Source organism: Tribolium castaneum, chromosome 9 (genome assembly GCF_031307605.1).
Source record: "Tribolium castaneum strain GA2 chromosome 9, icTriCast1.1, whole genome shotgun sequence".
NCBI classification, from domain to species: Eukaryota; Metazoa; Arthropoda; class Insecta; order Coleoptera; family Tenebrionidae; genus Tribolium; species Tribolium castaneum.
Genome location: NC_087402.1, coordinates 2,054,636 through 2,081,280, shown reverse-complemented (window position 1 = coordinate 2,081,280; position 26,645 = coordinate 2,054,636). Strand labels below are relative to the sequence as shown.

Here is a 26,645-nt window from a genome sequence, read left to right as displayed (position 1 = left end):
AGCTCGGAGAAAGTTTAAAAAAGAGTTCAAAAATTTAAAAAAATTAAACGGTAGGAGTTTGAAAAATCACGATTTACAATAAAAATCTTGTTTAATTAATTTTTTAGAGGCGCGAATTAATCAGTCCACCTTTGTAAATTTAAAAGAAAAAAAGATTATAAATTTAAAAGAAAAAAGATTATATTCAATGGTCACAACTTTTTAATTAAAACAATAAAATGTGGCTAAAATTGATTTTTCTTTGGGTTTTTTCGATATTTTGTTATAAATATTTGATGAAGTCGTGGCGTTTGTTACCTTTTGCAGCGAGATGTGATTGACTTGAGACTAAATACCTTAGAAACCAGTCGTCGGAATAAAAAACCGCGTCAGCCATCAAGCTCGCTATTAATTAAAACCTCCGTGGCAGCGATTTATTCTTTTGCGATTTTATTTCGCGTTAATGATTTGGGTAGTTTTTCACGGATGGTGGCTTCTGAGAGTGGCAGATTGCTTGTAAAGTGAAAAAATCTCGCATTTCTCCGCATAAACATGTCGTGTCCAAGAAGTTTGAAAAGTAATAGATGATATCATTAGACATTCCCGAAGTAATTATAGAAATGAAAAATAGCTTTCCAGCGCCAGGTGTATCGCGCGTTCATTATTCTAGTGTCGATTTTATCGTGGCATGGCCGAAAAATGCATGAAATTGCTACGCTCAACTTTAAAGAAACCGTTCCAGAAAAGCCATATTCAATTATCTTGGATTTTTTCTCGTTCACCTCTTCTCGGTAATTCGTAAAAATCAGGTGTGAACTTGTCACGAACGAGGAGAAAATTTAATGGTATTTAAACAGGCAGGTCGTGAGTCTGGAGGTAGACGGGTTTAACAAACAGAGGTTTGCGTCTGCATATGCAAAACATCAAAACGATTCAGAAGGTACATTTACCCAATGTCAATCAAACCAGTGTTCAGCAACGTTGATACTGATCGCGTGCTGCGCGTTTGGCCTTTTTGTAAAGGCAACGCAAGGCCCAAAATCGCGCAAAGAGGCCTTAACACGCGAACGCAGCACACGCAACTTGCATAAGTTAACAATCGCAGAGTGGATTTGGCCACTAGAAAATAAAAAGCACTCGTATTAGTCTATTTTAATACGATTAATCACGATATCTCCCAACAGACGACTTTATTGGCCCTCCAAAGATTGAAATCTCGCTACAACAGCGAGGAAAATGTTTTTACGAGATTAAGTAATCACTTGCCCGGATAAAAATATTATTAATTACCAAAGCACGGGATAAGAGTTGGACGAAGAAATCTCAAAACTCATTTATTTCAAAGAAGTTAATTAATTAAAAAATGAAGCCTACTCTTTTTACCCAGCCTGATACAATGGAAATAGACGATAATTTATGGTTCCAAATGCAACCGCTAACCATTCCGGGCCCGGAAAGAATGAGATGTTTATTGGGCTTAAAAACATTTGTCTTCCGTTTAATTATATCATGTCATTTCCAAGTCATTAGTGCGAGCGATTTTGCCTTCGATTTTAATTCTTTATTAATTTTCTTTTCGGTACCTACCACACCCAATTCCTCCTCTTTAGAAAAAATGCCACGATTTTCTCATGCCATCAACTGTTGTTATAATTACAGATGCAAAAAACTGGGGTAAAATGTGCCAGTCACAATGCTAATGTATCATTTTAGTTCTGAAAGACCAGCTGTATACGAGCATGCGATACGAACCCTTAATGCCCTCATATGTAAGAAAGCGGCCACCATACTGTTTTTTCATGGGTAATTGCGGGGTCTGAAATCGACTAAAAAGACTGCTTTTGAAACTGGTTATTATTTCCAGATATAACTCACGCTTTGACAGTTGGGCTTTTTGTCAATGATATCTTATTATGGACGCGGAGTCGCTAAAAGCCGCAAAAAATACAAAAATATGTGCCAATTTCATAATAAATTAAAAAAAAAATCTAAAAGCTCCCAGCCAGCGACATGAAAAAGTTCATTAGTGACCTTTAAATGTTAGAAAATTAATCTTTTTTACGAAAGCCCTAGATACGAACTCCCTGACTCACCTAAAATTATTTTGTAGTACACAGAGTGTTTCCGATATGAGGTACAACACAAACGTATATTTTTTTGCATTTGCAATCTCTAATAATAATAATAATAATATTTGTTTTCCCGTTAAACTTTTAAGTGTTTGAGGATTTTAAGTGATTTTGACGATGAAGCAGTCCGGTGAAGTTCCTTTTTTGGAACATTTTTCGATATCTTGAAATATCTGATAATTGATTAATGATTAATGATGGTTGTGTTTGCAACAGTGATAATTTATGTTTGGGCGTAGTAATAATGGAATTGTCGGATCGATAGCGAGCGATAAGAGCGAAAAATATATAGTTTTAATTGACGCATCCTAAACAAATAAAACCGTTTGGTTGTAGCTTTAATAATTGGTTCGTGATTCTCGAAGCCGTGTTTACGTTAATAGCATCGATAAAAATTTAGCGCGGATGAGTCTGTTGTGTTCATATATACGGACGCAAATTGTCTGTGGAGCGAGAAATTTATGATAAAGTACATTTCAGGAGAGAAAAGTGGAACATACTCAATATGATTATCCGATGTTTACATGCATGTGTGCACGCAATCTATGCCTGCGTATACATATTGTATTTATTTGTTCAGTGAACGACCAATCAGGCAGGACTTCTATTTGTGGCAGGACATGCCGTTTGTCGTCTCGTCTTCCACAACGGTTCGCTGATTGCGCGAATTTTTTATACCTGCCTGATCAAGGTTCATGAATTAAATTCATGCACATCGTGGGACAACAAAGCTCCGAAAAAAATCCCACTCGACGATAATTCCAAGTGTAAAGTTATTAAAATGCCACTCACAGTTTTCTACCTGCTTGAAAACAAATCGACCCGCACAAAACAAAAGGGAAACAATTAAAAAGTGTAAATTACAAACAGAGATCTTGTTCCAGATGAAAAATTATACCAAATGAAAAATCACTTTTGTGAAATATTGTTTCTCTTGTTCGTTTGACTTATTTCTTTTTGGCAATTATTTCCTCCGAGATAATAACTTCGCATCCAATGATATATCTCTCGGCCGGCTAACGATGGATGCGAGAATTTCTTACTTTTGTTGGCCGCTCTAGAATACACAACCTTTTCAGAAACACAGATGAAACGCAAACACAGATATACGCAAAGTTGGAGTGCCTTTGGCTCGCTTTCAGCGCGAGATCTGACAGCGATATGTGACTTTTGACGCATTCCGGTGAATTATTCAAATCGCTATTTTGTTCTGCAATGGATTACGTTATGGAAATGGCAATGGAAACGACAAGTTTTTCTAAGTATTTGCGTTAGAAATTGCGCCAGTTTGTGGAGTGGCATCTGCGGGGTTGTGAAAGGAGCCGTTGGAGGATGCAAACATTGACATAAACATAGGTACAGTAGCAATCAGCGGGAGGGCGTCAAGTCCGGCGTGTAATCGGGGGGCACCTATGGTGTCGACATTAGGCTCCATTACCCACTGGAGCGAGCCTTTTCAGTGAGGATTAGCCGGGCTATGATCGAGCCAAAGGTGCAATCGACAACACCTTTTAAGAGCTATCAGCTCCTTTGATCGGGCGACAGATACAGCACTCGGAAGGTATTGTCGTCGAAGGACGTTCTTTTGGCGCTTCAAAATCTGATTTTAATGATGGACAAAGCGACACGCCTATCTCGTTTATGGTTTGGAGTTGGTTCGGCGTGAAATGGGATTGGAGATGGAACAGATGGTGTGGGGAAGATGATCATTGTATATTTCATCAATTATTACAAAAATAACGCGTCGAGCAAATGTGAACGCTTCATTGATTTAAATTGTGGACAGAGCGTGCACACGCCAGCGGACTCTATTAAAATTCGAACAGAAGTCGGATTTGCTTTGACACCCTTTACTTTGAAGTGCATCAACCGTCTAGTCTTTAATCGCAATTGGCGATTTGACTGGAAATTTCCACTTCAGCCCTTCATACGCCAACAGGGAAAAAAGTGTGAACCACACTCACACATTTTTACCCTTTACCCAAATTTTAAGGATTTCCACCGCTTAATTCAGAATGCACATATTTTGGGAGGTGGTTTTTCAAACGACCTCAAGTTAAAATTAGACCAAATTACCATTACAATTTTTTAACATGTCTTGTAAAAATTACGTTTTTAAAACTCGAGTTGTTGCATTAATTGTTTTTTAATCTTCACCTTCTAAAATATCCGCCTACGGTATGATGTATGATGAATTCCTACTTATGTACAATTTAGTTTGGCATTGTCTGTGTGTGTGTGTGGGCGTATTGGGGCTTTTTGCGATTTATCGGCTGTGTTGTGTTTGATCTAAATAACAGGCACGCAGACGAGCCATGGCAGACAGTTTGTCAAATAATACAAAAACAGGCAATTATCGTATTTTATCGTACGTAATATCGTAAATAGGAAGATTTTATCACCAAATATTAAATTCAAAATTACGATTAGAGCACTCTAATCTTCTAGCCACGAGATAGGGCAAAGTTATATTATTTCACTTGAACCGTGAGAACCTTCCAGCTGCAGGTTGGACCATTTGGTAATTCAGGAGGATGTGCTCGAGGAAGGCGTCGAGCGTAGAGCTGGCAAACTGTGCCTCAGCGCTTATAATTCAAATATATAATATTAATACTTGAACAAGATAATTGTTGTTTAATATTCCTGTACAGCAGTGTCATGAGTAAATATGAAGTTATGTGTTTTCCTGTTAAACAATGTTTTAAGTCTCTGCACAGTAGCTAGACAAATATTACTATAAATGATTTATGTGTGTACAGTTTTGTTGTTGTTTTATACATTTCTGTGTAAATATTCCGTTTCCAGATGCCTTATCTTGAAAACGCGCTCATATTCAAGAAATGAAATAATGGAGTTGTTATTACGATATTTAGTTGTAGTTTGCGGAGCCGCAAACTAATTATCACGCTTCTAATTGGATTCCTTGTTATAAGGTAATGAAAGACTGGAGGAAAATCCGAAATAGAGCATTAATTTGTTTGTTTGGTGAAGGATGTGCGACCTAAATGTCCGCACAAGTAGCGATAATTTATTAATATCTGCAGATAAACACGTTTCGTCTTGTAATAGCACACCCAATTAGTAAAGAAACTTTAATTGCAAGTGTAACACACCCTTACGGAAGGGTTGAAGTTAAACCTCACCATTACCATTAGTTGAGCATTGTGTGTTTCTATACAATTTGAATCAACAGTCTTGCACGACATGCCAACAAGCTTCAAAACATAAACGAGCTTTATTGAATAATCTATATTCATAAAAATGGAACGGCCAAGTTCTAATTAAAAAAAAATAATTTAAAAGCTGCACCGATCAATCTACGTCGAGAAATAAGACATTCAGCCCGATAGAAAAATCCTCGCTCGAGATCGGAATGTTCTTTGGGGTGCAAATTCTTTCCAAATTAGCCCAGGGAGAGTTAATGAACGGAGAAATGTTACGTTTTCTACTAATTTAAAAAGGAAAAGGGGGAACGCCGATCTTACGACTTCATTTTTTAAAGTTCGCAGTTTTATGTTCACCGACTTAATTAATTCGTCACTGGGGACGTCTCTGATTTGGGAAATTTTTAAATAAATTTCATCCTACCAATGAATTCTTTGCATTTTTCGCCCTTTATTAAATACTTCTTAGGATGTAATTAACGGAACGAAATTATTTTTCAAACATACACTCGAAAACTTCGGACTTGATTACGCCCACGCCCAACTTTATTATTTAATTTGCTCAACTAAAAAAATGATTTTCTGTGATGGCGATGAACTTTTCTCCAGTTTAGCGTTTGTCCTGACCCAGATATTTATAAGGTGCTAAATTAGTTATTGTGTATCACTGCGTGAACCCGACACAACAATGTGTAATTATTTCTTTTCTCACAAAGTTTATAGTGTTGCTAATTTGTTTAATTCAAATTTCGGGCGAGTTTTTTTTCCGGATCGCAAAATTATTTGCATACTTGCGTATGATGGGGAAATAAAACGCAAATTAAAAACGTCAAGTGTTAATTTGGGTGCGTTATGAGTGATTTAGTAAATAGCGTTAGTGTTGTTCTTAACATATTGCAAAATAGCCGAATGTTAATATGGTGCGAGTTATCACGTATCTGTTTGTCATTGATAGGAATGGTTGTAATGAATTTATTCGGCTTAGCTATTTAAACAGGGCAGGCAATCAATAAGCGATTCTCGCAATAAAAGGTAGATTCGCAGCTTTGGCGGAGTGTAATGATAAAGATAATGGTGAATGAGTTGATTTTATGCGGGCTCATAACCTGTAACAAGTGAAAACAATATTATTCTCAATAATCCCAGCCAAATCTCCCAACAGTAATTGGTCTTTTGTTGGCGCGTTTCACGTCGAATTAAAACTCATTTAAATAATATAATCTAGGCGAGCGGTGCGAAGTTTCGCTTATTAAAACATTGCAGTGTCGCTGGTAAGCCCGGAACTCGGAAATTGCGATGTATAAATTCACCTTAAGATGACGTTAATGAAATTTTCTTATTTCTGTATTTATTGCGCCCGTGTGTCTGTTAAAACATGCCTCAGCCGAGGGGATTATGCAGGTTGCCCCGTTTTTGTCAGCTATTTCATTAGGAGGTGAGAAACATGTCGCCGACTACAAAACCACCCCTTCACCGAGCAATTTCTACTATCGCGCGCGCGACGTCGAATTTTATAATTCATGTAATAATACTGAAACGGAGAGGAATTAAAACTTTCCTCGACTAAGCGAAACATAAAAACTGAATTTTTAATTATACAATTCAAGCAAACAAAAATCCCATTTTTGCTTTTAATTAGTGCGGGAAGGCGTAGTCCGTAAGCCTCCCTCAGAAGAAATTAGAAAATTTGTGTAATTACCTTCTCGGTAATACCTGTGGCGGTCGCAGGTGCCTCTCTACATCTTTAATTAATGCCATTACATATTCATCAGTCGGGAAAGGGTTGCCAGCTTAAAAATATATTTGCTTCACTCGGCATTTTCACGCCCTTTATTTCGCCTCCTTAAGTACATTTTCGGTTTTATTTGTTTATTAAGGCGCTCACCAGCATCGAATTACTCTATTCTACAGCACAAACTTCCAACCCCACGATAAACAACGCACTACAACCCCTACAAGCGCCAAAAACTACCAGCATCATCCTATACAATATTCACCACTTATTACATCAACAGATGCCTCAATGGACCTCACATCCGACTTTGCCCAAACCACATACCAACCTAATTAATCAAAAATTGACTAAAAGTAAATCAAAATATAGTCCTGACTTGAGTCAAAATAACATCATAAATGATCAAGATCTTCAGAATTTTTTTTTATAAATACTAGTACCAATATTGCACTATAAAAGTATTTTAAACACGTTTTTGAATTTAAATAAACCGAGGTAACTCAAGGAAAACATTTTTCAATTCTTCTTGATTTTTCTTTGAAGCTGAATAAGAAAATAATTGTTGAACTAAACTCGTAGGTTGCACGTTACGGACGCGTCATTTTCATTTTGGGTGACTACGTACAGTACAGTAAAACCTCTTTAACCCGAGCATACTTTAATTCAAGTTAGAACACTATTTTTTCATTCTAGTAAATTATAATTTTTTTATTAAATTAAAAACGGACAAAACAGTAATAATTGACTATTAGAAAATAGTTGCAGTTATTTGAGGAATGAAGTGATCGTGTTATTGTGATACGTCGAGCAAATATTCGATTTCGTGCGGCCTGGGGTCATAGAGTTACACGTTGCGGCGAACTCAATCAGACATCATAATTAATTTATGGGACCTAATGAAGTCTTACTAGATTTGGAGCGGATGGGTAGTAGAAATGGAATTGTATTTTCATTTCTCTCCCCATCTCTCATCCCTTTACGAATTTCTGAAACCGCATCAAATTAATTATGAGCACTTAGTTCGTCCGACATAATCAAACGGGAGAAATTTTTTTGTCGAAAGGCTTGCAGTTCTGCTTAGTGTGCACTTTTAAATAAATTCACCCCTATTCGATATCGTATTTCAATCACTTGGGTTTTTATGATGAAAGATCGAATGCGACAAGAACTTTAAAACAATGCAGAGTGGATCTCTTCAGACGACACCCTCTATACTGGCACCCTTATCTGGTCAAGATAGGAGGTTTTGTGCTGATAATTATTCGATTCGGTTGAGGAAAATGTGATATGCAAATAGAACCATATTAAGCAATAAAATAATAACGTCTAACGTTTCTTTTTTACCGGAAACACTTTTCAGCGTACAACCTGCAAGAAGAGGTCAGAATTAAATTACATGTGAATGAATTTTATCATTCATAGTCTTCATTGTTCACGCAGGAGTAATTAGGAAGTGTTTGTAGTCTACCTGCTTATTAAGCTCTCATTTTAAAAGATGCAATTAATTTGATTTACATTTCTACGTTTCCTGACAGATAACATATGCATATGCTCACCTAATAATACACAAATGAAATAATTAAAACATTAATTCGGCCGCATTTCTCTCTAATACCTTGTAATTTGGCGCGCTGGGCGTATACCCATTAAATTTGCTTAATGTTCAGTGAACAAAGTACCACTGACAGTTTTTTTTCTCGCGCTTTTGCGCTACTTGAATTTAATCTGCATACTTCCGTTGAATCTTTGAAAAATTCCCAAGCGGTTGGAAGTTTGCACCAAATCTTCGAAAACAAATATTGTAATTAACACGAAGAATGCGAGTTCACTTTGATATGTAATTAGCTCGAGGAGAGCCGAATGTAATTGGAATTCCAATGCAGGGAAATGATTAACAGTTGGCACATCGACTTGGTTAATAATCCGCGATCAGCGCCGGAAAAGCGAATTTGTGAAGTGATTTTATACAAATTACCAGTTTTTGTCAGCTCGTAATGATATTCATTCCCTTGCTACTACAGAAAATGTAGATCGTTATCGGACCACTATAATTATAATATAACTTCATAAACATTTCTTGAAGTAGACAGAACAACGTAAATAGCTAGATTTATGTGGAAGAGTGAATTTCATTATTCGTTTCCGCTAAGCAAAGTGAAATTTGCAATTGATCATCGGAGCCGGCAAATTGTTGTGGGAGAATGTTCCACTCGGAGAAAGGTCGCGATATCTTATTGTAAACATTACTAATTCAATTTCTAAAAATATTCCAGACTTAAAATCTGATAATCCGTCGTAAAGTTTGGTTAATGAAGACGTTTTGGACTTAGTTTAGTTTTACGATTCTTCTATTTTACGGTCGTTAAGTCTGTTTTTTTGTATTTGTCTTCTTAATTAATTTTTATATTTCGATTCTTGATTCAGTGTATTTTTTCGGACAGATGTTGAAATATGTAATAAGGTCGTCTGTTCATTATGAGTGGAACTGTGTTCCCACAAAACTGTAATTTTATGAGGCGTGTGGCCATATCTATTAATTTAATTGTGGCTCTTCCGCTAGGTAATCTGCATATTGGGCTTTCGGAGTTTTTGTGTTGCCGTGTAATTCCTTATGCGTGTGTAGGTAATGAAACGTGGATCTTGAACCGAGATAAAAGGGGTAAAATCGAGCCCTTTGCATTTAGAAACATCGAGTAAGTTGGAAGATGTTTAAAGGTAACTCTATTTTCTTAATTGAAACAAATTAGGCAAGCACTTGCCTTTGAAGTTGTACATTTTAGGCGACGAGTTATACCGGCGCAATTCCAGCTTATTATTCTTGTTCCGCCACGAAATAGCTTCTTAATTTCTAAAAACTTGTTAACCGCAATTTAAATTTGTGTGAAATTTTATTTGAATCACTTTGTCTTGCGTTCTCTCCACTTTCGATCTCGATTATTAATGTACCTTTGACGACGAAATGGAACTTTTAGCCGTAATCGAATTACGCTGTGCTGAAAAATCGGCGCGAAAATGATTTGTTGACTAATTTGCCGGCTCATTTCTCTGATTGTGTCGAGCGGAGTAGAAGGGGCCAAGATCATCCTCATTGAGGAAAGACCCGATTTTAATTATCCACCACTCACACAAAGAGATGTTCGAACCGAAATCGCTTGGTTAATCGGGTGAATTCGCCGGAAATAAATAATTGTTTGGATTTATTGCTTTGTGAACAGCCGAGTACAAACCACCCTAATTCTTGAGCAAACTTCATTGAAGTTACATTTAATTAAACAGTTACAAGAAAGCGCACTCCTTTGAGACCCCCACACACAAACATCGACCAATACGGGGCGCAATCTTACAATTATTAATTGCTTTCCGCTTTTATTATTTTATCACTGAAAGCCCGATCGCTGCCAAGGGGTGTTAGCATATTTGTGTAAAGGCATCGTCGTGTGTCTTGTCTAAGCAGCAGCACGTGGTGCTAGAAAAATATTGCTCCAAAAAATATTAGTCTTTCATTTCGCCTGAAACGCATTTTGTGTAAAATAACAGCAACCGTGTACACATTTATTCGTTAAAATGTTTTCCCTTTTTTGTGAGTTCGTTAATTTTTGTTTGTGTATCTTCTGTGGCCGGAGAAATGCGTTTTTATGCTCGTTAAAAGGAAGCCTTAAAAAATCAATTAATTAATTAAAACGCGGTTTACTTTTCATTCAATCGAGGAAATTTGTATTGTTCACGAAATCGGGCACAAAGAGGCGATTAAATGGGAGCAGATGTGTGCTTTTGCGGCGAATGTTTATTGACTTTCGCTTGGAAAAATGAAATAGTTGAAATATTCACACGCCTTGTGATGTAACAATCTTACAATTTTAATATTTCCTTAACACAAACACTCAGTCCTGGTACAACTCACTCGTCGCAATGTTCATTTCTATGGAAATAAGCGGAGCGACTCGAATGCTTGTTTTCGTGTCATATGGTCTCTGAGAGTTTATTTTGAGTTGGAAACTTCATATTTGCGTCTTCTGCTTAACTTAAACGCGGCTCGAAAAAAGATTAATTTCGGTTTTTTCGCGAATATTAAATATAATTCTGTTTTCATTCAAATTGGATAAATAAACCAAAGACGTGCTATTAGATACTTCCCTCATAAATACGATTCGGTGTTATATAAACGATATCTCACGGTGCTATTAACACAAACCACGCAATTCTTGTCGTTTCTTCCCTTGGACTAATTATAAATCGGTTGATAAGTAAATTGGTAGCCGCCAAGACTCACAAACACGTGTGTTTTAGGGGCGCCATCGTTTCACCCGTTTCAAGTGATGTTTTAAAACGTCTTATCGTTATTGGGGTGCCATGTGACGAATACAGTAAACAGACATCGAAACGATTAAATATTCTGGAAATACATTTATGGGGGTGATAGCGACTGCCACTTCAATCTCTAGTGTTACTGTCTATACCAAAGCACCTGTCTTTGTCGAGATTAGCAAACAAAACGAAGGAGCGATTCCACATTCAATTTAAAATTATAAACCCACGAAATCCCGGCATAATCGATGCATGATCTGCTAGACCCTATTTGCTCCATTCGGTTCAAGATTAACGCAGACTTATCCCCTAAACCCCTAAACAACGCTTTGACACGCTCGGAGAAATCAACACGACTCGAGCTTTTTACTCATAATTGCCACATTAGGAATAAATGTCTGTTCACTAGCCACACTTATCTCGCGAGATATCGCTGAGATAATTCACTCGTGAGTGAAGCTTCGAGTTTTGGCTGAAAGGCGCGTGTGTTATTAACTTTAATTGTTTTAAGTACGAGATCGAAATCTCGGCTTTTTCGTTCGGAAAAATTGAATTCACTTGCCTTATTTAGACAACTGACAGGCTAGACCTGAAATTTTTGATTTATTGTAGCAGCTGAGTAAAAACGTGTGCAATTTATGCTATAAGGTTAATGAGAGGAGCGTCTGGTTTGGATGAATAGATTTAGGATTCTTTGACCTTTTATGCACAGTCACCCAAAATAAAAATGACGCCTACCGCGCAAGATTTGATCAAAAAACATCTAAAGTCATTTTCATGTTGGGTGACTGTAGTAATGTAGAAAGGGTGCGATTTTTAATTGATCAAGTATTGAGGGCCTGATGAAGACGTATGAGGTGAGCGCCAATCAATCATCGAAAGGAGCTTAATCTGAGCGGCTTTAAGATCGCATCCAGGGGTGTTAAAAGTAACAATTAAGTTGTTTAAACAACATAGCTGCATTAGCATCATAAGTGCGTAATCCGGCAGCTTGTTGCGAAATCCATATAGATCCATCATGAGTTGTCACACTTTCACAAAGCTCGCAGTTTACACCTGGACGTTTTAATAAGTCGAAAAATCCTGCGGCGAAAAAACATTTATCTAAAACACATATTTTGAGCAGATGGTGCATCGAGGGTTGTAAAAAAATATTACGTTTAGATTGGCTTAGGGGAAGATTGCCTAAAACTAAATTAAAACTTGATGCTACAACTTTTTTCCAACTATGCAAATTAAACGGAACGATACCTTTGCAAGCTATATTTCGAATATTAAACCTTGACGTGATGTGCATTTCGCTCATAATACAGCCCCTATATTAAAAAAAAGCTCGACGACTTTCCGACATTTCGGAGGTTTTAAAGCGCACTCGAACAGACATATATCAGTCTTATCTTATCGCTGATGCATTTTCGCCAGATTCCCAAGACTCGTGTTAAATGATACATACCAAAAAATATCGAATTGATACGTCAATCCAATCCACCCCAAAAATTGAAAGAGTCACGTGTTGGGCTTACTTCATTGTGTTTCATGACTTTGTAGTTTTATCCCCAAAAGATTGGCTCGTCTAGTTGGCCAGATTATGCTTCGCCAATTTTTCAACCCATGAATAATTAAACTACAGTTGTTCACACTCGATAACCATCTAATTAGTACCACTAATTTGAATTAGAGGATTACAGCTTCGTGAACTCGCCACGCTTTAATTGATCCAAAATTGTGAGAATGATTTTTTGTACTTATTTGTTTGTTTTGCTGGAATGGAAATGCGAACAATGCGGGATTATGTTTCCTTTGTCGTTTGTGATTTTTGGCATATCTGTAACATATTCGATTACAGGAGTGAGCTGTTTGTTTAGGAGTCGTAAGGGTTAGTTTCTGGGACTGTAATCTTCACCGGAGGGTGGTTTATGGCGCGCAATACATCTGTTATCCCTTCCGCACGATTCTAGTATTTTTACAAGGGTTGTAGCCCTTAAATCCGAAAATAACTTAGTGGCATCGATTGGTGATGAATTTTGTCGCGTTATTTCAGCAGTTCCCAGTAAATATTATTAATAACTGCACGTTTACAACGTCGCGAATAGCATAAAATGAGTAGTTTACACAAAACAGCAAGTTAAAATAAACAGAAATAATTTTAAGAAGTTCATAACTATGCCAGATTTACTTAAATAACCTCGCTGTTTATTTTAGAAATATTTAAGTAAGCTTAGTAACATATCTGTTAGAAAGACGAATAGTTAATTTAGTGCATTCTTCCGCTTGCTCCTCATAATTGGAATATAAATATTTGTGCGTATAATTGTCTAGCAACGTAAACAGCTTGTACTTCCTCTGCGTAATGTAATAGAGAAGATCCGGTGGAAAATAAACGCGGCGGCGGTTCAACCGACGCGATAAATATTTCTTTTCGGTGGTGAACCTTATCGATTGGCTCCAATAAAGCCCAGCTCGTGACATAAACGGCCGAAGAAGAGAGCACGGCCTTAATCTAAGCACAGTGTGGTTTTCTATTATGTTGTCAGAATGATACAAACGGCCTCAATAACCGCGAGCTCGGGGAGAGCCGGCTACCGGACAGCTGATAAACAATACGGCCCTGGGGCCATCCCCGAGTGATTCATTGCCCGATGTTCACTACTGCCGCACACTGCGAGGATCTCGTTAACCTGCCTTGGAAGTTGCACGTTTCACAAATAATTGCAAACGGAAAAAAAAACACCAGAGGAGATCCTACAGGAGAGCTCCTTCAGCTTATTTTGGAGTTTGTTACACTCGACTTCAGACGCCTTGGGAAACAAATATGCTCTCTTAGCTGGAAAATTAAATAATGCCGAAATACGACCGGCTCAATCACCCACTTTTACCTAGATTAGATACTGTTTTAGGGCCGGGGGTGAGCTTTACAATAGATGAGTAGCACTTTTTAACGGTTTCCTAAATCACCTTCAAGAAAGTTTAAGAAACTTTAAGCAGCACTACAACACACTTCTAATACAATCCATTAGACTGGTTGAATTTTTATTTTTATTTTTATTTTTCTAAGAGTTTCTTTTAGTTTCTGGTCGTTTAGAAAATGGAAATCAGAAAGTAAATTGATTAGAAATAATACTTTTTTATTTTATAACGGACGGGACACCAAACCGTCCGTCATCGCAAACGTAAAATGTTGTTCTTATTTCTGACGTTCTTAAACAAAACCAAGAATTTTTAATTTCCACTGTCTAATATTCATATTGTTAAAGTCTTTAATAATTAAAACCTGTTTGAATAAATTTTTAGAGCTATATTCACACACAAGATTTTTTGTCCCGTCCGTCATCTGTAGACAAAAGGTAAATTAATCAGAAGGCGTAGCACATTGCCTTAACAGAATTTGAAAACGATTGTTCAACAATAAAAATATGAGGTCTTTTTTGTGTCCCGTCCGTCATCAATTTGTATTTTTTTCCTGTTCGTATTTCAAATGTTAAAAATGTTCCCATTAAGAGAAATTCATTTTTACTGATCTAGTGCGTAAAAAAAGTGTCCCGTCCGTTAAAATAAAATGGCTGATCTGTTAATTTTAACTCAGTGAAATGGATTTTGCAGAACTAATATCAAAAATCAGATTTGTATAAAACAAATTTTGGCCGGAGGCCACTTAAATTATCTTAAAATAAATGTCTTCTTTTGTTTATTGGCTCAATTTTGTGAGCGTGTCAGAACTGTTTAATTTATGGCCAATTTATAAGTTTTTAATTATAATTTTAATATTTTACATGTTGCATGAATAGCTGAACCGTTCGGACGAGTCGTTATTTTAAGACATTTAATAAAATGCTATTTTAATAGCAGAGAAGCTTTAGTTCCGCTAAATGGAGCTTTCAATCTGCCGGTATAACTGTATTCTCTGTAAACATTTTAATAACATTGTTTTCTCGAAATATATTATTGTACCGTTCTAGTTGGGAATTATTAAAAAATGCGTCATTCAAGTAAATAAACTTTGAATCACGTGAATTTATTTTTAATAAATTAAGAAATTGTTGTGACTGTGACTGTGCAAACAGGAGTTATCATCAGCAAGCAAATACGAATAAATGTTTGGTTGATAGTGTCATGGGGAGGAATTTGAAGTGATTTAATAATTGTTTTATTTGCTTGGGCTTGAAATATTATTAATAAATTAGTGAGATTAGTGCTTGCTATTTGCAATTAAAGATTTTCCACTGTTTAGTCAAGTGAATGCCTGGGCACCTCCTGCATGATCTGGGAGGTAATAAAGTCGAATGAAATTAACCAATCGAGAGTTATAGTTTAGAATTTAGGCGCCACCGTGATGCTGTCATAAATCACAAAAGATGAAAAGAAACATTGTTTACACAGCATCGTCTTGAGTTGACTGTTAACCTTCCTGTTAACAAGGCTGTTGGTACGTAGATAAAAGAATAAACTGTTTAACAGCTGCCTATATTGGTCACAAAATATTACACGTTGATTCCGTTTTAGTGCACTTTTATTGCCGCCTGTTCTGCCTCTTACTTGTGTGTTGTAAATAAAAGCAATTTGCGCTGGTCCAGTTGCAACAATGAAGATTTTCGCATAAAATCGATGTGGAACCTAGTGGCCTAGTGTTTGACGAGCGGCTGGGGCGTCCTCCCCTTATTAAAAATCAATAAGGGCGAGCTTAGAAATTGCGTTCTTGCTCAAAACGGCATGGCATAGGAATAAAATTGGTCTGATTCGATTAAGTAATTCTGGGGCATATTAGAGTTGCTTTAAAACACGGAACTGAGGCAATATATCCCCTTGGAAAACAGCCATCAACCAGGTATTCCTCCGGGAGAACGTAAAAGATTCATAATCTGAGATTAAGTAAGAAAAAAGCCATTTCGTTTGACTAAACGCTTCTTTTCTTTCAAAATTACAATTGCTCCGTCGAGACATTAGGCAACTGATACCGACTCATTTATGCCGGATTTTTATCCGTTTCTGCAATCTTCTTTGTAGGTTTTTGATCTTAAGAACACATTATGTACGAGTCATGCGTGCTCACGAGGGAGCAGTAATTGCAACTTTACGCAAGCTTGCCAATAATAAGACTTTGCATATCCGAGAGATGAAATTTATGGCCGGACACAGAACAGTACCGAATAAGTCGGTGCTCGCTCGTAAATCAGCCGGTCTGGATTTTTAAACCGAATTGAGTGCTAATTGTATGAATGCTCATTTTACGAATCAGCGTACGAGTTAATCACTAGCCGCAGGGAGCTATTTCGACGCAATTGGGATCAGTTTACCAATAATTCACACGATTTCAATCAGTCAAACGCCGCACTCACGCAAATCAATCCTAACATAACACGAACGTTAAACTCGCTTCATAATGCGTGAACACGTGAATTTGTCAATTACGAATAACGAAATTTTGTGAGCGACGAAGAAAAAAACGGTCAACGCCACGAAAACCTCGACAGTAATTATAGGTTTTGATGATTGACTGCATTCGCCAATCGCATTTAACCGTTTCAAGCCCTCAGCTTGCCGGTTTGCATTTGCAATAAGGAGTGGTTATTATGCTTTTGTACAAAAAGTTAAATGCCCTCAAATTTTACGTCGTATTTCAGGATTCGTGAGAGAGATTATTATAACAGACTCCGCCTATTCCTATAGCAGACGCGTTCCTGAAGACATGCAGTGATCAACCGATTTGATCTAACAAACTTAAAAATAAAACACTGACTGAAAAATTTTAAACTATCGGCACAACGGTGATTAAATGAAACAAATTGAGCTGTCGGCTCGATAACTATAGGTTAATTTCTGTGGTATTAGACATTATTAATGTTTTATCGTCCACTAATTAACTTTCTATTCTGTTTCCTTCTATTGTTTCAAATGACAAGTGCTGTTATTACCTTTCTGATGGGGTCAATGGAATTACTTTTACGAAAACCTAGCTGTGAACTTGTAAATCCAAGTCTTAATCTTTGGACTAAACCGGCGAGATTTGCTAAAGATATTTAAAGAATGTAAATGAGAAGCCGACCGTAAATTATGCTTAGGTGCTTTATTTGCAGTTTACATTTATTATTAGCAAGGCAGATCTCTCAGTTCAATAAAGCCATAATTGTAAGAATCTCATTACATTATTTAAACTGAGTTATTTATTGAGCTAAGTCGATGTGATCGGCATCACTTGGCGGTTTTGTAAAATGTTTTTTCCTTCTTTTGGCACACTATTTACAGCAGTTGCGAAATTATAATAATGAACCTTAATCGTCCTTTTATTAGCATACATAATTAGAAAATTGCGACGTAAATTTGTCACATTTAATCGCGTGTTGTAATAATTTCGACAGTGCAAATTATTACACTGTCCATCAAATAATTTTTATTATTTTTTAGGCAAAAATGCCTACACTAAATTTTTGTTATTAAAAAAAAAATATTAAAAATAAAAAAACGCAGACTTTGAGAAATTGAACATCGCTGGCTTAGAAGAATCCACAGACCAAACAAGTTGATTCTTCAGCTTCTGAAAATGTTGAGGCAAAAAAAGGTCTGAGAATTGAGAAAATTCGAAACCGGTGATTTTTTTACATTGAGAAAAATAGTTGTTTATGGGACGTTAGAATGAGCTGTGGACTACCAGCGACCACTGACTTTTTTTGATCACTGTTGTGGCCATAACTCATCTGGAATAATTGGCTGCGGAGCTTAGGAAGAGTTGTCCTCTCTGGGTGTAAAGCCGCGTTTGTTTTATTGTGTCCGCGATAAATAATCCCGAGTTAGGTGGGTCGAGTAATTGAGTTGTAGGATGAAGAAAAAGTATGACAGTAGATATCCGGAAATGAAGCCAATAAATCAAAGAGGGGTCGATTTGTCGACTGACCGTACGATATCTGATATTTGTGGCGGACGCCACCTAATGGATGGAGTTGTCGGCAAACATAGGAACGTATGAGTGATTGCTAGACTATTTGCGAGACACTCTTGAATGAATGAGAAAATTCCCTATTCACCTTGTTTTTTACAACAGTAATTCTCTACCATTTTGCAGTTCCAGGCCCGGACGTCCTCCCAAGCGAGCGCCGGTGGGCCTCAGCCTCGCAGCATCGCATCTTCAACAGCAACAGCTCAAGAAACAACGCCTCGACAACGGTGATTATCCGTACGAAAACGGACACATGGGTGGTAAGTACTCCTCAATTATCGCATCATACTAGCTCAACTCTAATAACATAGCCACGCCAGAAGACGTAATCTCGTAATGCTGGCCTTACGATTTTTACCAAATGGACAATAATAATCAAGCGTTTGCTAGCTCGTAGACAACCTCGCAGCAAAAATTTTTACCATTAATTGGAAAAAGTCTTTTTGTTTTTGATTGGCCGCAAGTCGCGCTTTGCGTTAATAACTACAACCACTTGCTACAAAGAGATATTTTGAGTGTCGTGCTAGAAAATTGGATTGGATTGAAACCTTTTAGCAAATCGACAAAAGCGACGTCAGGACATGAAAATTATTTAATTTTCAACGTTTCAGAGAACATTTCAGTCGACCCTTGTGTGTTTCATTCGAAACAAAAGCGACGGTCAGTAACAGCTTTTAGTGATTTATTGATTACAGCAGTAAAATAAGTGTTCCCTCTGAACGTCTATTCAAATATACATTCTCCCGCTTAATAACGTAGACATTACAGCTGTCAGAGCTTTTATTGTCAGGCAAATAAAACACAAACAACGTTTAGGTCACACGTCCTACCTGCAAAATTAGAACGCCACCCTCGAATCAAAGCTTTTAGCCGGACGGACAAGTCTTTTTCTTTAAAAAATCAATCAAATTTAGTTAGTATCTTGCACGAAACTGCAAACATACAAGGAAACGCTATTGTTTCCATCCCTCCGGTTGTATTGGCTGGCCTTAATTACGTCACATATCGACCTGAAATACAACACCATCTCCCAAAAACGTCCTACACCTCTTGTGCAATTAAGATAATCTATGGTATTAATAGATTAAATTGTATCGATACAATGCAATCTGAGTAATTTGAAGGAGGAAGGCATGTGATCAGGTAACATTCGGGCGAGATTTATTGCCATTATCTCACTAAAACTAAGTTTCAGTTTTATTGTTTAGAACTTTTTATTCATAATTTTATGGACTGTATAAATACCTGTAATTTTTACAACCACAACAAGGTTACAATGTGAGTGAACTTCGAGGATTATTGTCGAGATTTACGAGGCGTTTTGATTTATGATTTGGAAGGGTTTGTGTAAATCAGACATTCCAGGAAAAATGCAACCTGACGCCGAATATCAAAATAATTTTAGTAATGTTAAATTTGTTACACTAAAACCTTCCTTAACGGACAATTAAAGGCTCCCCAACGGTGTCCGTTTTACGGTATTACGATTTTACGTTATAACTTTTGCTGTCCCGTCCGTCATAGAGATATTTCCACACATAAGACTTTTTTGTCCCGTCCGTCATCAATTTGTATTTCTTTTTTCTGCTCATATGAAGTTTCTATGAAGAAAAATTCACTTCTAAAGCTACTGTTCGTAAAAATTCAAAATAAAATCTAAAAATTTGTGCAATGTGAAATATTTTAAATAAACGTGAGACTAACGGATGTTTCTGTAAACATTGCAAAAAACGGAATTAATTGTCTTAATGGCCTCGCGATGTTATCGTTTCTTTTCAAGAAAAGTGGTCCAATAATTCATCGGACATTAACGTCAATTGTGCTGATTAAATGAATTTTTAATTCGACGAACATCTTTGGATAATTGTGAGTTTGCTGTAAATGCGTTACCTACATCTGTTGGAAAAGAAGCTAAACATATTAATTATGTGAATGGAAGTAATATAAATGCGGTCTTCACACGCTTGTAACACTTAAAGAATTGCATCTTTTTAAATTAATAGCATCGGGACATGAATAAGTTTCCGTGCAGGAGTTCGCCATGCAGAAAAATCGCGGTTTGTAGCATTATAAAGTGCAATCGAATGCCGCAAAATCGGCCATTGTGGGGCAGCGTTGTAATTAATATGTCCCAAAAATGCGTCTGTCGTTTATGTAAATTCCACAGCAACAGCACCTTAATTACTGATTTTGCCGAACAAAAGGTTTAATAACCGACATACCTGAACTTTGGCTGCGTTTCACAATGAAAATTTCGATGTCGGTATCATTGGCGGCTTGAAAATATCCGTGCACATGCAATTCGTGCCCGGAATAACACAAATATTCAAAGAAATGCAAGTGGTATAATATTCGAGAATCATGTACGTTTACGACTTATCAAAAACAGCACGTAAGTACTTCCGGTTGTTGTGCTTGGCCTCATGTCAGTTGGAGATTTTATCGGGAATAAAAGTGCAATTTAATATACTTATACGTTTTCGACCGAATGCGAAATTGCATCGGCTCGCTGCAAGGTAGTGCCCTTTCGTTTAATTGCGCTTTATCACGGAATTACCACTTTAGAGCTCCTCGGCCTAGCAGCGCTAATTACAATAACACCGCCGTCTAATAAAATAATGCGACCGATTTGTGTGAAGACCGGACTTTGGAAATTATTTCCACGCAGAATGTGATAAACCCTGTCCATTAACACAATATTACACGTCCAATAAACTAATAAAATCGAAAAATAATTTAATTATATTTATCATCTTTTATGAGAGACAATAAAAAGCCAAAGCTTATAAAAGTACAGCGATGAGGGCAATCTAATAATACGTTTAATTATAGAACGCATCCAATAAAAACTTGTGAATCACAGAATCATCAAGTGTAATTGACGCTCTCTAAATGAGAATTCGCCTCGTAAAAACTTGCCAAGAAAGTGTTTATTTTATTTCTCTAATAACACGACCGACTCGCCTGTTAAGCTCTGATATACCGAACTTTACACATCCTCTTATCACGAATGTTCCGCCAGAGAGCTTTCCGGATATAAATGTCGAACTGCAACCGCGATTATTATTTTTTAAAGCGTTGAACTCGGGATGTTTATCTGAGTGACTTTTTATTACACTCATGACAGGTGCTGTTAATTATTAGATTTATAAGAAAATAAAACTACAACCGAGGAGATAACACATTTAGATCATGATGATTCCCGGCTAATTGCTCACCGCCTACGTCTCAACAATAGTTGCAACATTTGCATTTCAGAAAGATTTTTCCGGATAGATTTATAACTGATAGTGCTCACCAAAGTTCAAAGATCCGCACTTTTTTATATTAATTTATTTATTTTTCGAGAATCTATGGTTTAGCAATTAATTACCAGACCAGAATAACACTTGGTTTCGCTTTGTAGTTTTTGGGTCAAAAGTGCTGGGTTATTCCAGACGAGTTGTCATTGGCGAGTTGCATTTAAGCCGACAGTCGGACAGCCACACGAATAATAAAAATCTAGCACCGCTTTTCAAACAGTGACAACCCGTAATTAGAGACCTGAGCATTAGGAATATTCGAATCCGGTATCAGGAGTAGGCGGATAATAAAATTACCATCCAGGTTGATGGTAGTGCACTAATCGAGATGAATCGTAAAATGTTCATTATAATAATAATCAGGTTTTAACGCCGATAAAGCGACGAGTTGTTCGATTGGAGAATTAATTATTTTTCATGTCTGGAGCGGCGACACACTAAATCATTTCATTAAAAATGCTTTTCCGACTTTATCTCAAGGTTTGTCGCTTTTTTCGTGTAAAATAGGCTTAGGTCCGCGCAAGGTTGGGCAATTAATTAAGAACCGCTCTCGTGGAGTTGGGGCAGGCATTTGGATGCACACGAACTTGTAGCTGTCAGAGTGCTGGAGATATGTTAAGCCGATTCGGGCGGACTGTTAAAGCCCCGCTTCTCTCCGATTCATTCACTTATTTAATTTCGGTCTTTTATTTATGAAGAGTTATAGATTATCCCCGACGTTTGTTTTAACGATGGCATTTAATTATTATTGGATCTGGGTTTTACAGTTCCGTTTTTACAGCCACTATTCTATGTCATCATTATACGCTTTATCCCTTTTATTTATTGTGTCATAAACGATTGTAAAATATGAGAAAATATTTGATTGGATGCGTCCACATATGTGTCTTGGTTATTTTCTATTTGCGATTCGGGCCAATTTATGCCTTTTTCATAGGACCACTTTTATGGTTCTTCATTATGTGGCGACCGAAAATGCACCAGCAGGTACCTGACTCAAACGCAGGGGCCACACAACTGCTACTGCAGACGAGTCTGTTGCATCCCCTTCAATTGAAATATGATATCGTACTTCGCCTGCATATCACTCTGTTTACTTTTCATATCCGAATGCACAAAGCCTGTAGTCGCCCAGACAATTCCTCACAACAGAAGTCTTTTTGAAAATTGCTTTTCCCACAATTTTACTCAAGTACCTATACTGAAACATGCAATTTTTGACAACGCAACGATTTGAAATAATTATTTAATTTCGCATCTGCGAGAGAAATTACCACACTTGGGTGAATTAACATAACGCACAATTTTATCTTGTATTTCTGTTTTTTGAACGCCGTTCTGGTCATACACCTCTTGTTTATGACTGTGGTAATAATTCTTAACAATAAATTAAAATTGTAATACATTGTGTAAAACGATATGTCGAGTGGTTCCGCGAGGCGTATAATACAAAGAACACATATAGCAATGTGAATTGAGCCGTGAAAACATGGTACTGTAGTGTTATTATTTTTTTATATTAATATTTTCCTAACGGATGGGCAAGCAAACCCTATTATGGCTTCGTATTATCCGCATGTTAGTCGGGGGTAGATACAGAGTGTCCGAGAGGGATCGCATTGTGTTATTCTCTTGATGATGATTTGACGTGGCGTCATTGTAAGCACTTGCAGTCGGCCAGCGATTCTGGCGCAAGTTGCAAAATTATTAGTTTCGAGCTCTATATCCCAGTTGTTTGTCAACGGATTGAAAGAATTCGGACAGTGACCGTTTGAAACAATTGAAGCATTGCTAAGCAGCATTTTGTGCACCACTGAAAAAACTGTCAAATTATTAATAATTTAATTATTTGAAGAAACAGAAAGCGAACGTGAGAACAAAACACACCACTGGAAGCGAAGAAATAGTTGGGGCTTTTATTCAAGCTTTTGAAAAGAATCCATCCAGCTATGTACGAAATATTTCCAAACTCCTGAATGTTCAAGTGTGTAGAATTTTCACAGTCTTTTACCTCTTTTTTGAAAAAATTAAAATTAAAAAGTAAATTAAATTAAAAAAAAAATGTTGACAAATGTCTGAGGTATCAGGCTTGAGAGTCTTAGGTGAGACAGCCTGTACATAAAATGGAGATAATGCGATTCTGATTCTGAAAAATGTTTGGGAAAATTCGCCTCTGTCTGTTCGCTTCATTAGCGTGTCAATCAATCGTGTGAATGCCTGTGATATGTAAATATTCCTCTAAATATGTGAAGCATGCCACTTCCCAGAGGTGGAATGGTAATAATTACGAATCAGTGGTCTAATTCTGTAACTGTCGAAACCGCAAAACCTGCACTTAAAATCGTTCACGACTCACAATAACAGCAATTCAACTAATTCCTAATAAATAGTCGACACAAATCGTCCAAGAATGACATGCACCTTTTCGGAGCAAAAGCCTGGGGCGATTTTTTCTGGCCTGTATAATTTTATCCGATCCCATTTACAATTTGTTTTGCGTTTAAGCGTGGTTATCTCGATGACTTTAAACGTTTGATTATAGCAATTTCAAAATAATTCGAGCTATTATTATTTTGAATGGGCCAAATTATTGTTTATAAATTTATCGTTTAACGCCGTGTTCTTTTTTTCCTGCATGTGCACGACGACTCCAATCACATCTCTTGGAATGTAGCTGTAAATCTGTGTCAATTTGGATAATTTCCACAGGTAGAATTACTTGAGGCCATTTATAACTCTTAAAACTATATTCGGCAATGTTTTAAGATAAGTGGTCGATTATAAATAAACCACTTTAAAATCGTCTAGAACCAGTCTGTTGGAGTTAATTTTAAATCGTTTATGGCCTGGAAATACCGATAGGAAGGGCAAAAGGGTAGTCTTGAGACGTAATTTAATTGAGCAACTTTCCGTTTTTCTAACGAGTGATAGTGAAAGCTTGGACATTCTTAACACATCTGTCTTAATTATGTGCCTACTGGTAGTATAATAATTTCATCTTCTTTATTTTATTCTTTTACAGCCGAGTTTCCACTTGACATAATGATGCGAAGAGGTATGTTATTTTACTTAAAGTCTTTAAATAATTCACTAATGAACGTTTCAACTCACATTAATTATTTTCACCCGTGCAGGCTTGCCGATTGTAAGAAAATGTTTGCAACAATAATTAGCGCCCGGATATTTTTTTTACTTTTTATGTTCCCCCAAAGCAAATCATTTGGGGATACATTTTTTTGCGAAAAATTGTGAGCTTTTCCGGCACCTAAAGCTCGTCCATTAAATTAATATTATTTAGTTTTCTATGCTTTTGAAAATTTTAAGTTAAAAAAATTGCCATCAGATTAATGTTACTTACTTTCAATAAATTATTTTACCTTTTTTTACACTTTTAATATTTTTAAATAAAAAGGGGTTTCCGATTAAACTCGTAAAAATAGAAATAGCAGTAATTGTAATAAAGTAAGTTCCATTTTTCTCGTGTTATTCGTGCTGCAGTTGGTCTAACATGAAATCTCACTACTGTTGGTATGTTTATAACAGTGTTATCATGCCTTACGCCTAGCATAATGTTAAAAATGTCGGATTTAATTGTACTGGGGACACGAAATAGGTGTACCTATTTCCAGCGTGCTGCAACCCATTAAACAGCATACACCTGAAGAAATAACACTACTTGGTTGAACTTTCCGAAGCGCATAATTCTTATAATTAAACGTTACATGTTAATCCGCAATTCGGAAGTTGTATAGAAGTAGGCATTTACGACCTGACCATGACCTTATTGCCGCACCATCGAGAATTTCTTGTCAATATATTATTAAAACTAATAATTTCCTCGCTTTTCCAACGCTTGGAACATTTTCGCGTGATCGGTCATGCCTCAAGGTGCTTTGAGTGGCCGAAAAAAAATTTACGAGAATGGAATCGGCGAAATGGTGCAGGTAATAATATTTATGTGTATCTATGAAAGGCGATTTGGGGCACAGCGGGATGCTGGGCACCCTGCGGTTCGACCCGCGACCTCGGTTTCCCACCACCCTCATTAACAGAAATAATTACTCGAGCTTAATTATCAAGGAATTATTGTTCCCTTTAACTGGTTTATGGCAAAAACGCATCGCGAATCCGACCTAAGTGGATCAAAAAGCCGACGGGGGTCAGTTTTATTGGCAACGCATAGCTATAAAGCACAGGTGCATTGAACTAACTAGTCGCTTAATTAGTCAGTATCCATTTTATTTAAGCTTTGCTGATGGGCCACACAACTTACACATGAGAAATTAACTCGATGGTACTCATCAATCATCCCGGGTCGCTACAGAAATCCTGAAAAGACGAGCTATCGCTTACGCTTGCTTTGTTCAAAAGGCCAGCATATTTCACACACGATAATTAAGCGTTTTGCGACTGAAATTGCCGGCTGTGGACGGACCGGCGCGATGACAATTTAATTATTAATATTTGTGATGTGTGAAATGATTTTCTTCTTGCAGATATGTCAAGACTAGAAAAATCGCCGCTTTTGGCGAACGGTTACAATCATCCTCCTCATTTAAGTCACATGCAGTTTATGCAACTTCCTCATCCGGCGGCTGCACATTCGGCACTCTTGTCGCCTGCGATGCCCCACAATCTCACAAGACACGACGGCTCCGTTATAAAGAACCAAGGAATGCCCACGATGGAGGCTATAGCGAGGTAATTAACATTTTTCACATAAGACTTCGGTAGCTTATTGATCATTAACGAGAAAACTCAAATTGCTCATTATGCTAATCCACCATTTGAATTTTAATGCCAAATCCAGAAAAACAACACAAAAAGCACGCAAATCGAACATTATACAGGCTGTTCCGTCTAAACTCCACATTAGAAGTATTGGTGATAGTCACTTGAAAATTTGTATACGACCATAATCCTTTAGGTCCTGCTGGCCAATGAAAATATTCCAATACTTCTAATGTGGAATTGTGACGGAACCGCCTGTATTTCATGAGATTTAGAGAAATCGGATGAGTCTGTGAAAATGCAAGATATAAATCACTGGATCTCATCGTTCCTCATTTTTTGTCGTTAACTCATCACAAACGTTTAATAAGA

The 26,645-nt window shown here is 37.0% G+C and overlaps 1 protein-coding gene across 4 annotated transcripts in view; it reads left to right on the top strand.

Annotated features, from left to right (window-relative positions):
* Positions 1–26,645, top strand: part of dac (dachshund) — a 112,797-nt gene that overhangs the window by 8,683 nt on the left and 77,469 nt on the right. Inside the window, exons 2-4 of one of the 4 annotated variants that reach the window (XM_015979175.2) lie at positions 18,373–18,500; positions 24,565–24,597; positions 26,039–26,243. In XM_015979175.2, the coding sequence (XP_015834661.1) occupies positions 18,373–18,500; positions 24,565–24,597; positions 26,039–26,243 (366 nt within the window). Of the gene's footprint in view, positions 1–18,366; positions 18,501–24,564; positions 24,598–26,038; positions 26,244–26,645 lie in introns of all 4 variants that reach the window. The other 3 variants (XM_008193564.3, XM_064358791.1, XM_015979176.2) reach the window with 3 other exon arrangements.